The following is a 15,686-nucleotide window of genomic DNA, read 5'->3' as shown; positions in this document are numbered from 1 at the left end:
CCCTGGAATCTGACCCACAGATTCCTTGGCCAAAAGTCCCTGAGCCTTGGCAGAGTACCCCTCGCTGCTTCTCTGGGAGGGGCGGAAAACCCCATTGCCTGGCAGGAATCATTGCCATCATGATGATAATTCTTTTTATTTAGCTAAAACTTGACCCCTGTAAAATTCTACCTATTGTTGTCAATTCTAACCTCTAGACTCTTATCAAAGAATTAACAGGTTCCCTGTTCCAGCCCTTAGACCTTTGTAACACCAGTACCAAGCAGGTCACTGCCTAATGTACAGCTTGGTCTAGGCATGACAGAGAGCTTCTTCAGTATCACAAATTAGTAACTGAATCTTGCCCGTGGCCATTGCAAGTTTACAGTCGGGGTCCATCTTACTGCCTCCTTTATTCTCTAGCTGTTCTTCCAACTTTGCCTGCTCAGCCTCCAGGCTACTCACCAACATCCTTCCTCTCTTCTACCCAACACCAACATTCTTTTCCCCTTAGAAGGTAGAGATTTTTATTCCTTCATGGAAGATGTAGGTGAACAAGATGATTTGGAAACTGTTTTCTAATTCCACCATATCATGTAGGAAAGGAGATAGAACTTAATGCAGTAACAAGTATAGAAATAGAGCAGTCAGGCAATAAAACAAATAGTTACCCAGATTTTATTGTTTAAAAAATTCCCATAGGCCTGAGATCAGTATTAGTCAACTAGACCATCAAATTCTTACTTTTGCATTGAGTAAAACAGAAGCTCTTTTGAATCATCCTTATATTTCAGGCTTGCAGTGGAAAAAACAAAGACACACACTGCCTACCATGAAATACTTCAGAAACATCAGTTTAGCCAGGATGTAACTGAATTATACAGTGACTTATAAAGAACCTGGGGGAAATATTTCTTTATTTGGGCAGGGGCACTGCCAGATTAAAGGCGCAGTAGTTCCAAATGCTGTTTGTTCCAGTCCGGTGCTTGATTGCAACAATGTGAATGTCTTGTCTGCACAGGTGGATTATTAACAGAGGTTATTGGTCTCCATGGCAAAATAACTGCACTGAACGTAATCTCATTTATGGGAGTGCAAAAAAAAGGGCTCCAGGTCAGGGAGAATGTATAAATATGTATCGCCATCAAGGTTCTGCTGTATTTGAGAAGCTGAAGCAACTTCACGGACACAGTTCACAGGCTGATTTGCTTCTCGGCTCCAAAGTACGGATTGAATTGGGGACATTTACGGGAACCCTCTGACCAATAACTTTGGAGAGACACTGCGAAGGAGGCAGTGAAGAGAATTTCTCCAGGGCCGTCCTGTACTCTTCCAGCATGTGCACCGGGAGCTGTGCCAAGTGCCTGGGGGGCACACTGATTCCCCTCTCTGTTTTTGGCTGTCTGGCTAACATCCTGTTATTTTTCCCTGGAGGAAAAGTGATAGACGACAGCACCCACCTTTCGGAAGAGGTCTGGTATTTTGGAGGAGTATTAGGAAGCGGGGTCTTGGTGAGTAGGAAAGCCTTAAAATCTTGGAGATTTTCACCCCATTCTTTTAAAATTGAGCCCTTATTGACCATCAAGATATTTCATTGCTGACAACAGCCTAAGCATTCGTGATGAATGAAGTCAGTGCCGTAATTTTTCCCTTCTCCATTGGGACCTGACAAGGAGACCATATCCCCCAAACTTACTAGGTAATTTAAACTTGGGCCGGTAGTTCTCGAGGCTCAATTAAGTTCCAGGAATGACCTAAAGGCCACAGAATTTCTCTATTCTGACAGGACATGGTGCTGGGGTGTGAGCAGTACTGGGTGTCAGTAGAATCTTCTGCCCATGCAGGGCTTTCTTACCTTGTGTCTTCAACAGAGATTGGGAACTTCTGCTTTAGAGAAAGGCACTTTTCATGATAAATGAGGACATTTTTTTTCCTTTTCCTAACCCACCCTCTAAATGGAAATTCGTGTGGTCAGATACTGAAATCCTGATCCATTGAAACTGCAGTATGGCCACATGGTATCTAAATGCTCAGTAACATTTGCCCACCCTATGAGCCATGCCTGTTAGTCCCTTTGGCCACCAAGTCCCAGGTCACAGCTGTGACTTCTCACACACACAGGCAGGTATGAGCCTCCCTTTCACATCTCAGACCCATTCTGAGGTGCTTCCCTTGCTCACAGATGCTCTTCCCCGCGCTGGTGTTCCTGGGCCTAAAGAACAATGACTGCTGCGGGTGCTGTGGCAACGAGAGCTGCGGAAAAAGATTTGCGGTGAGTAACCCGGAGGGGCGGGGGCGGGGGGCGGGCATGCTGCAGACACCAGAATTATTTCAGGGTACACTGTCCCCTGGTGTTAGGCATTCTGAGCCGAAGATAAGTAACTGACACCCAGCAAGACTCTGGGGACAGCGGGTGAAGGCATAGCAATGAAATTCTTCCTGTGGACGGAGAGTAACAATAAAATTAAATTTTAACCTACAAGCGCCCTCTTATTTATAGGAAATGAGTACCATTTTAGATTTTCAAAACAAGCAGGGATGTCCGAGCTGGAGAACTGCATGGTGCCATATAAAGATCGCAGGCTGGGAAGCAGAGATGGGGACTGGACTCTCCCTTGGCCATGCGAGGCGCTGAGACCTTAGATAAGTCATTTCCTTCTCTGGGCCATCAGTAAAAGGGAACATCCCCTCCCCAGTCACCCCCTAAATTCCCCATTCACATCATTGCTAGGTCTCTGCCTCAGTGCCCAGCTCTTCCCACTTCTCCCTGGATTTTGCCTCGGGAGTTCTACCTTCATGCAGCCACCCGTCTTTTTGCCCTGGGCAGAGAGATTAGGCATCACTGTTCTATGGTGGGGTGCGGAGAATTCTGGGATGCAGGGTTGGGCTGCACTTCTACAACTGGGCAGGTTACTGTGCTACTCTCTGCTTTCCGTTGCTCACGGGTAACAAAAGGAAGTTGGACTAGATCAGAATTTCCCAAGTTTGGGACACACTCTTCTCATTGGTACACAGATGTGCTATATTTTTTAATAACATGGAAAGTTGTTTCCTTTCTCTTTCAACCCTTTGATTTTTGTCACACAAAAGTCTTATTTTGTTGGAAAGAAGTCTTGACTTTTTCTAAACATTTATAATCTCCCTTTCTAACAACAACAACAAAAACATATATTCAGCTCCAAGAATGCAAGCAAGATTAAGAATTCAATGATATTGTGTTGTGTTTGCCAAAGATTCCAGTTTTCTATTCAGATAAATTAAAGAAAAGTATTAAGAGTTCAAGTATGTTGATACGAGAAAGACAAAGTAGGACTGGAATGACAGTGTGATGATGAGTAAGGCCAGCTCCTGCTCCACTCTCCTGAGGTTCAGTTGTCCACCTATGAGACTCACGCGTCCCAGTGATGAACTATACACACTCACCCGAACTTTTTAAAGGGAGAGCTCTTCTTTGAAAACAAAAATCGTGTCATCATTCTTTGTAACCATATTTTTTCATGTATACCACCAAAAATATTTATTGAGCACATATGAAGGGCTGAGGCTGGTACATTGTGCATACCACATGGATTTCCATGTGAGATCAAAGATCATGCAAAGAAAACATTCTCAACTTCTTCACATCATCTTGAGTCCCAAGTAAGCATGAATTATTATAATGACCTTTAAATCATCATTTACAAAGAGCTGTAAAATAATCACAATTTGATATGATTATACTATGTGTATTAAATGTGATATTTTTAAGTAATTAAATAGGAAAATATAAAACTAATTTTCCCTTTGAAATGTAATTCTATTCTACTTGGGAAAATTGAAGGAATAAGTTGAAGATGAGAATTTGAAAAAGAACAGCAATTAAGGAAATTGGGTGAAAAGAAACAAGACTCACTTCTCACAGATCTACCAGCTCATTCCCTGATGTTGAATAGAAATGAAGATTGGCCCATTAAAATAAGGGTTTTTTTTGTTTATTTTTAATTTTCATTTCACATACAACCAGAGCGAGAAGTGAAATAACATCCAAGGTATTGCGCAAAGTTTGTTTTCTAGTTAGATTTATGTGAAGTCCAAGACAAAGGCTGAAAAGTCATGTTTTTAAATTTCATTATTATTTTTTTCTTCACCTGAGGACATGCTTATTGATTTTACAGAGAGAGGAAGGAGGAGGAGGGAGAGAAACATCAATGCAAGAGAGAAACATTGATTGGTTGCATCTCCTATGCACACTGACCAGGGAACAAACCTGAACCTAGGCATGTGCCCTCTCACCATACACTGAATTCATGACCTTTTGATTTATGGGATGACACTCCAACCAACCAAGCCTCGCCAACCAGGGCTGAAAAGTCATGTTTTTACAAGAACAGTTGAGTCAATATGATCTGAAACATATGGTGGGTCCAATTCAAGTTGTCCCTCTGAGCTCCCTAAACCACCCACTCATCCCTGAATACCCGATGGGACCTGCCCTTGGTGTGAGTTGAGGATGACACCTCCACATGACTGGCTGATTGTCCACAGGGCAGCACCCACAAAGGACCAGACAAGCCAGTCTGGAAATAAGGCACCAGCCACCGCTGTGCTAGAACCGGGACCAACACGCTCTAGGTGGACAGCAAAATTATTTGTTGTTTTTGTTTTGTTTGTTTGTAATCCAGCTGCCAAGTTTTTAAAATAGCATTCACTGAAAGTATGCACATACCTTACATCCTTATAAAAATTAAAGCATTACCATGGCAGTCCTGGGCCTGCATTTGGTACAGTGGCCTGCACTGGGCTGAGTGAGCTTTTGTTTAGCGTCCCTGCCCCGCCCTTAAGAGCCATGGACCCAGGTCACTGCTCTGGGGCCCTTTTCCTTATTGTTCTGAGGGTCTGGAGCAAAGCAATAACCATTTTATGAAGAAAGGTATTTACAAACATTTGTGAGACAAAAAGAAAGAAGCTACCACATAATTTGATCGATTCCATAATATGGGAAAATTTGAATTATGCCCCAAAGGCTCACAGCATTCCCCTCCAGGTGTTTCAGGAACACTGGGCTTCTGTAGAACACTGTTCAACAAACCCTGCTGGGCAGAAAGCACTCCCCACCCCTAGCATAAACACACCAGGCCACATGTTGGGGGTGGGGCTAAGGCCTGTTTCGAACAGGCCTTGCTCTCCATCCTTCCCTTCCTTCCCTGGCCCCCTTTTCTCCTCTCCTTTGCTATATTTTTCTGGAATATTCTCCAGAAGTCAGCTGCATCATTCTCTTTCCTTTCCTTGGGTAGTAAAACCAGGAATAAGAATCATCAGTAGAAGCAGGATGTGGTGACTGTAGACCTGAAAAAAATTGTAATTGATAGTTCATGGTGAAACCAGGAAATGGAGATACACTCTCCTCCAAGGAAGAGCAAGATGGGAGCCCAGCCCCAGGGGTCTGCCCTCTTCAATAAGCTGAACTAAGTGAGAGCTGAGAAGAGAGAGAGGGGGCACTTCTAAGGACCTGGGTTTATTTTTGCTCTCAACCTCTTCCTCCCATACTAAAGGTTCTTCTGCTCTCTGATCCTTTTTAAACACTGACCTGTCAGGGTTCAATGGGGCTGCTAATTAATTTCATCAGGTCATCCATGTTAAGTATGTAAGTAAGTAATAAGAGCCTTTTAAAGGCCTTGACTCAAAGAGCATCTCTAATAATGGGAATGAAGGTAGACTGTTAAGGAAATATGTTAGGGGCAGGCACACATTTCAGCATCCTTTTTAGGTAGATAAGGGTCCATTCTGCCCATAGGCAGGGCCAGAGGGCTGATAGGACTGTTGGCGTAAAGTCAGGTCCTAAAGGAGCCTCCTTTCATTGTAGTCCTCAGCAGGGCCCCTGTGGATGCCCCTTGTGTGAGCTTTTCTGTGGTGAGCATTTCAGCTAGCTTGAGGGGTATTTAAGAAGACAGTTCTTTTGAAATGATAATCTTGAAAGTAGAAATATAGTACGGAAACTCCTTTTTCATGATATGTTTTTTTAAATGCTATAAAATGAATTATAGCACTCGCTACCTTTCGTAGGGACATTGCAAGGTTTGGGGGAAGATGCAAGTATTAGTGTGCCAGGAAAGAGAAAGTAGTACAAAGTGCCTTAGGTATTGAGAACAAATGTTTTCAATAAATGCTTGTTGGATGAATGAAGTAAATGAACACTCAGGAGGGATTTCAGGTGATTTCCAAACTTACAGGTTCAATTTTCATAAGTCTTTCACTTAGGCATTGAACACTCCATTTTATAAATAGGAATCTGAGGCACGTGACATGACATTACCTGAATGCAACACTTGTCTCTGCCATCTGTTCCCACTTCCCTAGCATTGCTGAGGTGGAAAATACAGGACATGATCCTTTTAAGGGAGGTGGGGGAAGCAGGTAATCTCTACATATCGTTTAGCATAATTGGTAAGGAGGAACCTCCTTGCCCCCCAGAGATGTTTCTGCAACATGTTGCTACTACCCAAGTCTCTAAGCACCATGTCCCAAACCACCCACTTTTACTCCCTTCCCAGCCCCAAGTGTCTCTTTCCTCTGGTTTAGCAGACATTAGTTCACACCTGACCAAAGACCCACAGTGGATGGGGACAGAACTGGGGTCCTACCAAAGTGGTCTGCTTCCACAGCCCAATAGAAAGGGGGGTCTTAAAGCTGACAAGTGGTGAATTCGAGTGCATTTGATTAGAAGATATTGTTATTTTCCATTTCAAGGGAAGGGTTTACAGCATATACATAAACAAATTTCTTTATCAATATGGACAGAACAGGTGTGTTTAACAACCATGAGGGAGTTAGCATTTTTACTTTTGTTTTCCTGCTTAGGGTTATGCTTTCTGTATTGTATTTGTAGAAATGAATGGGTCAGGATCTGATAATAGAAACATTACAATATAGTAATAACATTACAAGTGGTTGCTAACGACATGGGAAATTATCTGAAAGCTGGAAATAAGCAGAAGAGATTTGGGGGTATCCCATCAGTGAAGTACTGGGCACTATCTATTGTAATGACCCACCTCTCTGGGTTTTTCTGATTTTCTAGTGTATGTACCTTTGATGCCCTATTCTCTATTGATTAGATAATCTTTTACATTATGTTCTCCCTCAGGCAGGTATTTTTTATTGAGCCTTATTTTACAGAATGGAAATGGAAGTCTCAGAAACATTAACTTTCCAAGGTCAAAAGGGAGTAACAAGGACTCAGACCCCAAATGGTCTACCTGTAATTCATGCCCATGACCATTGCACTGTAGTGTCCCTCTTTAGCATTTACTCATTTAGCTGAGGAAAAACATTTTCATAGCACAAAGACTACAAAAGAAGCTTCCTACTCCTGACTCCAAACTCTGCCTTCTTCTCTTCTTGCCCATTAAACCCCATGGGTTACCACTGTTCCCAATTATTGAGTCTTCTTCCAGAGATATTCCAAACCTGTTGTCTATTCACTTAAAAAAAATTTAGAGTGTTTGTTCTCTAACATATACAACTTGATCTCAATAACTTTTCTTTTAACATAAAAATTTTGAATCTTGAAACCCATGATAAATCAAAGTTATTCTATATTGCCAAACTTGGCAATTTTTAGAGACTTCTGAACCTAAAATTACTTAAAACAAAGTGATGTAAAGTGTACCTTGTGTGTTTCATCTGGAAACATGATGAAAAATAAATTTGGGGGTGGTTGTTTTATTTATCTTAAGGTGAGCTATTATTTCAAATTGGAATGTCAAAACAGAACATACCACCTGTAGTTTTATGAAGTTATGCTCAATGCCGTATTTTCTTCAGATCACTTTATAAAGAAACCAAAATTTTTTTCTCTCTTTTTTTATTTAACTGTTGTTCAAGTACAGTTTTCTGGTTTTTACTCCCATCCCAGCCCCGCCCTGTGCTCCCCACCTCCCTCCCATTTTCAGCCCCCTTAATTCCTGTCCATGTGTCCTTTATACTAGTTCCTATAAATCCTTCCCCTTTCCCCCTGGAATTCCCTCGCCTCTCCCCTCTTTGATTCAATTGAAAGTCACTGTGTTCCTGTCCACTATTACATGACCCTCCCTCCTGAGAATAACTGTAATATTGTCGATGTGCAAACATTCAAACCTGTGCAGATTTTTTGTAAGAGTTTATTGAAGCCACACTGAGGACATGCCAGGAAACAAGATCTCCAGTGCATCAAAAAAGGACCATTTGCAATCTTTCTTACTCATTCCAAATTAAGGAAGGAATATAAGGAAAATTAAATGAAGGTTGAGAAAAAGAAAGCAAGGCCAGGAAATTTATGTGATTGGGTCACAGGGTAGTTAACAGGATTTGATGATTCCTTGAGGGAGGTTCCACCTCTGAGGGTCTGAAAAAGAGGCCTGTCCGAAGGGTGTTAACCCAGATACAAAAGGAGATAGATGGACAGGCCTCGGTTCAAAGGGAAGATAAGCCTTTTTTAAGCCTGTTGCATGCATACCCACCATGATCTGCCCAGTTAACAATTCATGATCAGATCACCATATGAGGTTACTTTTAGTTAGATTTATTATAGATCCCCATTTTAATTCACATCATAAATTCAATACAGACCATATTCATGCATTTATTTTAACTTTTAGTACAAAAAAATCCATTTTCAATTGTTGTAAACTATGCTGGCCAGTACAGCAGCCATTATCCATGTGTGGCTGTTGAGCACATGGAATGTGGTTAATCTACATTGAGATGTACTCTAAGTATAAGATACACACCAGGTTTTGAAGAAATAGTACAAAAAGAAGAATGTAAAATATATCCTTGGTAATTTCTATATTGATTGTATGACAAAGTAATGATATTTTAGATATGTTGAGTTAAAGAAAATACACATACTTAAAAAAGATTTAATGGTAGATACTAGATAATTTTAAATGATATATGTATATACAGGGTGGGGGGAAAAGTAGATTTATAGTTGTGAGTACACAAAACACAGTTTATTCTTATATTATTACTTATTAATTATTGCATTATTTTCCATACAAACAACAACACACCTACTTTTGCTTGATCCTGTATATACAAATAACATAACTGCATTGACAATATTTACAGTGGAAACTTTTCAGTAAAGAGAAAAATCATCTCGTTGATATTTTATGTTAACCTGGTTTTTCATTTATTTAGACTTGCCTAAAATATAGAATGTTTGTACTAAGTGCTTGTATCTGTAAACATTTGCTGGTTAAAATGTTCCGAGAGGGACATCTAAAGCCCCACTCAGTTCAAATAGTAGTAATAGCACTAGTCAATTTCTCCTCTTACTAATAACAACAGATGTTGAAGTCTTGTGTTGCTTTAACTGAAGGGACCTTCTAGAACTTTCCACCACTTTCTTATGTTTAACACAGGAAACTGAGGCCACAGAGGTTGGAGCCTGGGTGATGCTGAGAGGGTTGGAAGCCAGGTCTCCTAGGACTTCTAAGTGCTTTCCTATCAATGCAATCTTTCCTTCTCATTACAGCCATTTTAGGTACTCTAACATTCTCAATCAGTAGTTTAATAATTCCTGACTAATGGTTGGAAATCAAGTTAAGTAATCAAAAAGAATTTTTTCATAATATGCTATTTCATTTCTCTGAGACAACCAATGTCATTCACAGAGCAACTTGCACAAACAGGAGTGTCTGGTGTTAGTGACAGTGTGTTGTAGGGGTGTGTGTACAATTAAAGAGTGGAGGGTACAGGACACTGGGTGGAAAGGGTGGACACCCCAACACAATTTAGCTCAGCCACCTTCTAGACATGTGACTTGAGAAAGTCACAAGGTCAGAGCATGGGCTTTGGAAGCAGTGGCCATGGACTCAGCCCAGTCCTGCCACTTTGCTCTTAGACTTAGAGCAATCATCTTAATTTCTAGTGGCCTCAGTTTTCTGTCAGGAAAATGTACATTATACTACCCACCTCATGGGTTTGCTGAGAAGATTAAATGACATTATGCATCCAAGGCTCTCATGGAATGAAACTGTTTTTATTACCTAGAAAGTGAGATGTGCTCTAGATGGTTACTGAGATTTTCTTTTTAAAATATTATTAAAATATTTAACCATTTATTTATTGGAAATTCTGGCTTTGGATCACTTTTGACTATTTTTAAGAAGTGAGAAACTCTTCCTTCCTAGAGACAACCCACTCTGTGATGAAAGACCATGCATCACAAGTGTTTCAGGGCACTCAGAGCTCTGCTCTGAAAGGCCAGGGGTAGTGTTAGAAGCCCCTGACCTGAGTGTAAGTTTCTGGGCTGCACTGGGACAATCTGACCATTCCTAGAGGTAGACCATCTGGGTCTAACTGATCAGCAATTTGTATGGCGCATGGAGGTGGCTCAGAGACAAAGAACTCACTAGATAAGCTCCCTCAGAATAGGAGTTACATTTCCTGAAGTGTGTTCTTGCAAGAACTCACACACAAAAGAAGGTTATAGGCTCCATGAGATTGAGAAAGTCTGAAAATTACTACATATACCCTAATACAAAGCAATAATTACTATAAAACCAACTCTTTGTTTCCCATAAAGAAGTTTCAAAATAAACTCTTGACTAACATTAATATGTAAACTTTCAGTGACATATACCTATTTTAAATCACATATATTAAAAATAAAATTATTTAATATATTCATTTTGAAATATAACTTTTACCCCTACTCATGTGTTTTTAATATATTCATGCTTATGTAATATTAACATATTTGCTTCTGTTAAAGACACTTGCGGAGCCATCAAAAGGTTTTCACTGCACATCTCTTCTGTCTTAGTTTGGGCATGCACTTTTGTATCCATGTATGATGTTGTCAGTGGAAATTTTACTCCTTCACAGTATTAATTGACATAAGACAAACACCATAATCAAAAATTCCTCTTGCAGGTGTATATTAATAGTCCCCACAACCATAAATACTGTGTTCTCCTTTACAATGCCCTAAAAGGCTTGTTAGCTATAATAGCCAGTACTATGAATTATAAGATCAACTTTCCTAATTAATAAATGGGTTAAGAAAAATTTTTGGTTAATTCTGCCATCTAGCATTAATTGGGTTGTGTCTGACAAATGTCCTCTCCATGATCTCAGTTTTCAAAATAAACATTTGAGGAAGTGACCTATTGCCTGATTGGTGAAATTAAGACTCAAATCTAATGCAATTCCCTCATGTCTGAGGGATAATCTGGGAGTTAATAACTTATTATATTTTTATGTAAGTAGTATGTCTCCTTTCTGAAATTTCACACATGTAAGTATATCACGAAGATTCTTAGACATACAACAGGAATAAACCCGATTTAACTTTATATAATTCAGCAATTTCAAAAATTATTCAAGAAAATATCCTTTGGAAAAGAGACCTCTGTTCTAATATGATAAATTGAACAAGTTTTTCACTCATGACCTAGAGTTTATACACAAATGTTCTCAATGGTGAGAGTGGACTTAGGATACTCTAAACATAAAAATAAAAAAAATCTAAATAATACAAAACCTTAGTCATTTAAAACATGCAACAGGTATTCTTCTAGTGCCTTTGATAAGCCAAGAAGAAGAAAAATTGAACACTGTCCTAACTAGCTCCAAAGAATTCACTGCCCATGGCTTGTGCATAGGAGGTTGTGCTTAAAATGGGGAAGACAGACATAAAAAGCTACACGTTTGTGTCTTTCGGGCACTGTGCTGTGATGAAAGTTTAGACAGTCAAGTACCTGAGAGAAGAGATATTAAGGAGGGATTGGTAGATTCTATTTAAGAAGTCAGACAAGGCTTCATAAGGTACATAGGGCCATAGCTCAGTCTGGAAAGTTGCACCAAAACCACATTTATATATGATACAAAAACAAATATGAACAAAAGTGAAACTCCATTGTCACATAGATTTCAATTGCCCAGGCACAACCTGGTCCTCTCTCCCAAACCCTCTTTCCCAAATACACATTGTGATAAGATTGTTAGTAATAGATGTAGGGGAAAGGGAAATACCTGACATTTAACTTGGGTTATCACATCTAATTTTCTCAACATACCTTTAGGTAAGCTTTATCATGCCCATTTTATAGATGGAAAAACTAAGATTCTGAGGAAACATACATTATGCGGAGTTATCACACAGAAAAAAAATGACAATCCTGAGATTTGAGTCTGGATATGCTGACTTTAAAACTTCTGTGCTTGGCAAGCGGAAACCATCTAAAGATCCCTTTATAGCTCATACCAAGTAGCAGGGTACAGGCAACAGGTGAACTTGGCTTGAACAAGAACCCCTCCTAATAGTCATCAACACACATGGTGGCCAGCTTCATGACCATAGCAAAGTACCACCCAACCACCTTTACAAGAGACACAACCAATGGGCAAAATGAGCAGGCACTAGAACCCAGCAGAAGCAAAACTTGCTTTAGGCTCAGTGCCTGCATATGGCTCCTTCCCTATAGCCACAGCCAGTCCTTACAACCTATCTTCCTGAGGCTCAATCCCTCTGAACTATATTCCAACAGCAATCAATGCTCAATTGTAATAAGAGGGCACACACAACCCACACAAGGTACAAACCTGAAGCACACAGCTCAGATGAGGAGAAAGATACTGGGCCTCATAGGACACCTACTGCATAAGGCCATTCTACCAAGAATGGTAAAAGTAGCAGCTCTACCTAGTATATAGAAGCAAACACGAGGAGGCAGCCAAAGTGAGGAAAAAACAAAAATGTCTCAAATGAAAGAGCAGAATAAACTCCAGAAAAGGAGCTAAACAAAATGGAGACAAGCAATCTACCAGATGCAGAATTTAAAACACTGGTTATAAGGATGTTCAATGATCTCAGCAAGAACTTCAACAAAGAGATAGGAAACCTAAAAATGGAGATAGAAAACATAAAACAGAATCAAAAATAAGGATAAGAATTACAGTGCAGTAAACTTCTGGCCAAGATGGAGGTGTAGATAAACACACTGTGCTTCCTCACACAACCAAAAGAAGAACAATGATGATTTAAAAACAAGAAACAACCAGTACTGACAGGAAACTGAACTGTATGGAAGTCCGACAACCAAGGAGTTAAAGAAAACACATTCATTCAGACTAGTAGGAGGAGTGAAGATAGGCAGCTGGGCAGAGAGGACTCGTGGCAAAGTGGTGGCTGGAGGACCCAGCAGGGCAGCGGATTGTGGAGCAGGGAGCACAGGCTGCAGCTGACCAGCAAGGCAGCAGCAGGTGGACAGGCAAGGCAGCAGATCATGGACTGGATGGTCCCACTTTTGTGTGCACATAAACCAGGAGAAACAACTGGGGAGCAGGATGGACTATGCAACCCAGGACCCCAGTGTGGGGAAATAAATCCTCAAACCACTCATTGAAAACATCTATGGGGGTTGAAGCAGCAGCGGGAGAAATTCCTAGCCTCACAGGAGAGTTTGTTGGAGAGACCCACAGGGTCCTAGAATGTACACAAACCCATCCACCTGGAAATCAACACCAGAAGGGCCCAATTTGCTTGTGGGTGGCAGGGGAAGTGACTGAAATCCAGCAGAGAGCAGAGTGAGCACCACTGTTCCCACTCAGACCCCTCCCCCCCACACAATGTCACAAAGCCATGATGTGGGTTACCCTGCCGTAGTGAACACCTAAGGTTCCACCCCTCACTACATAACAGGCCCATCAAGACAAAAAAAATGGCCCAAATGAAAGAACAGCTCCAGAGCTCCAGAAAAAAATACAACTAAGCAATGAAGAGATAGCCAACCTATCAGATGCACAGTTCAAAACATTGGTAATCAGGATGCTCACAGAATTGGTTAAATTTGGTTGCAAATTAGATGAAAAAAAAAATGAAGGCTACACTAAGTGAAATAAAGAAAAATGTACAAGAAACCAATAGTGATGGGAAGGAAACTGGGACTCAAATCAACGATGTGGTCCAGAAGGAAGAAAGAAACACCCAACCAGAAAAGAATGAAGAAACAAGAATTCAAAAAAAATGAGGACAGGCTTAGGAACCTACAGGACATCTTTAAATGCTCCAACATCTGAATTATGGGGGTACCAGAAGTAGACAAAGAGCAACAAGTGGAAAAGTTATTTGAACAAATAATAAAGGAGAAATTCCCTAATCTGGCAAAGGAAAGAGACTTCCAGGGAGTCCAGGAAGCTCAGAGAGTCCCAAAGAAGTTGAACCCAAGGAGGAACACACCAAGGCACGTCATAATTACATTACCCAAGATTAAAATTAAGGAGAGAATTATAGAAGCAGCAAGAGAAAAGGAAACAGTTACCTACAAAGGAGTTTCCATCAGACTGTCAGCTGATTTATCAAAAGAGACCTTGCAGACAAGAAGGGGCTGGAAAGAAGTATTCCAAGTCATGAAAGGCAAGGACCTACATCCAAGATTGCTCTATCCAGCAAAGCTTTCATTTAGAATGGAAGGGCAGATAAAGTGCTTCTCAGATAAAGTCAGATTAAAGGAGTTCATCATCACCAAGCTCTTATTCTATGAAATGTTAAAAGGATTTACCTAAAGAAGATAAATGAAATGAAAACTAAATGAAAAGATAAATGAAAAAGAAGATAAAAACATGAACAGTAAAATGACAGCAAACTCACAACCATTGACAAGCACACTTAAAACAAAAACAAAAGCAAACTAAGCAAACAACTAGAACAGGAACAGAAATACAGAAATGGAGATCACATGGAGGACTATCAACAGGGGAGGGGGAAAGGGAGAGAGGGGGGAAGGTACAGAGAATTAGTAGCATAGACAGTAGGTAGAAAATAGAAAGGGGGAGGTTAAGAATGGTGTAGAAAATGTAGAAGCCAAAGAGCTTATATGTGTGACCCATGGACATGAACTAAAGGGGAGAATGTGTAGGTGGGAAGGGAATGAAGGGGAGAAAATGGGACAACTGTAACAGTATAATCAATAAAATATATTAAAAAAGAATTACAGTGCAGTAAATACCTAAGCTAGTAACATAGTTATTTATTATCAAGTATTGCATACCCTATATAACTATATGTGTTATACTTTTATACCATTGGCAATGTAGAATGTTTGTTGACACCAGCATTCCCACAAACGCATGAGGAATGTGTTGCACTAGAGGTGGTGAGGCTAGAGCATCACTCAGTGACAGAGAATTTTCAGCTTTATTACAATCCTATGAAATCATTGCCATATATGCAGGTCTGTTGTTGACCAAGATATCATTATATGAAAAATTCATTCATGGGCTTAGTAAACTAAACCCAGCACAATATTAAAAGAGTGATGCATCATTACCAAGTGGAGTTTATTTCAGAAATGTAAGGATAATCCATTATTAAGAATTCTATTAATAAAATTTACCTTAAAGGTCAATAATAAAAAAAGCCCTGGTTGGTGTGGCTCAGTTGATTGAGTGCCAGCCAATGAACCAAAGGGTCACCAGTTCAATTCCCAGTCAGGGCATATGCCTGGTTGTGGGCCAGGTCCCTGGTGGGAGGTTCTCAAGAGGCATCCACACACTGATGTTTCTCTCCCTCTCTTTCTCTCTTCCTTCCCCTCTCTCTAAAAATAAGTAAATAAAATCTGTTTTAAAAAAACATAAAAAAGAACCAGTCAGAAATAACATAAAAATAATTGAAATGAAGAATACACTAGAGCCTGGCTGGTGTAGACTGATTGAGCATGGGCCTGTGAACCAAAGGA

The 15,686-nt window shown here is 40.2% G+C and overlaps 1 protein-coding gene across 1 annotated transcript in view; it reads left to right on the top strand.

Moving 5' to 3' along the window:
- Nucleotides 1-1,070: 1,070 nt before the first annotated feature.
- LOC118997932 (transmembrane 4 L6 family member 4-like) overlaps nucleotides 1,071-15,686 on the top strand; it is a 29,339-nt gene continuing 14,723 nt past the window's right edge. Inside the window, exons 1-2 of the mRNA XM_037061841.1 lie at nucleotides 1,071-1,490; nucleotides 2,162-2,251. Of these exons, the coding sequence (XP_036917736.1) occupies nucleotides 1,317-1,490; nucleotides 2,162-2,251 (264 nt within the window). The 5' untranslated portion in view covers nucleotides 1,071-1,316. The remainder of the gene's footprint in view (nucleotides 1,491-2,161; nucleotides 2,252-15,686) is intronic.

The sequence above is a fragment of the Sturnira hondurensis genome, unplaced genomic scaffold (assembly GCF_014824575.4).
Source record: "Sturnira hondurensis isolate 20B ecotype Veracruz unplaced genomic scaffold, ASM1482457v3 Scaffold0013537, whole genome shotgun sequence".
In the NCBI taxonomy this organism is placed as follows: Eukaryota; Metazoa; Chordata; class Mammalia; order Chiroptera; family Phyllostomidae; genus Sturnira; species Sturnira hondurensis.
Note: the sequence above shows the minus strand (reverse complement) of the source record. Positions and strands in the feature narration are given on the sequence as shown.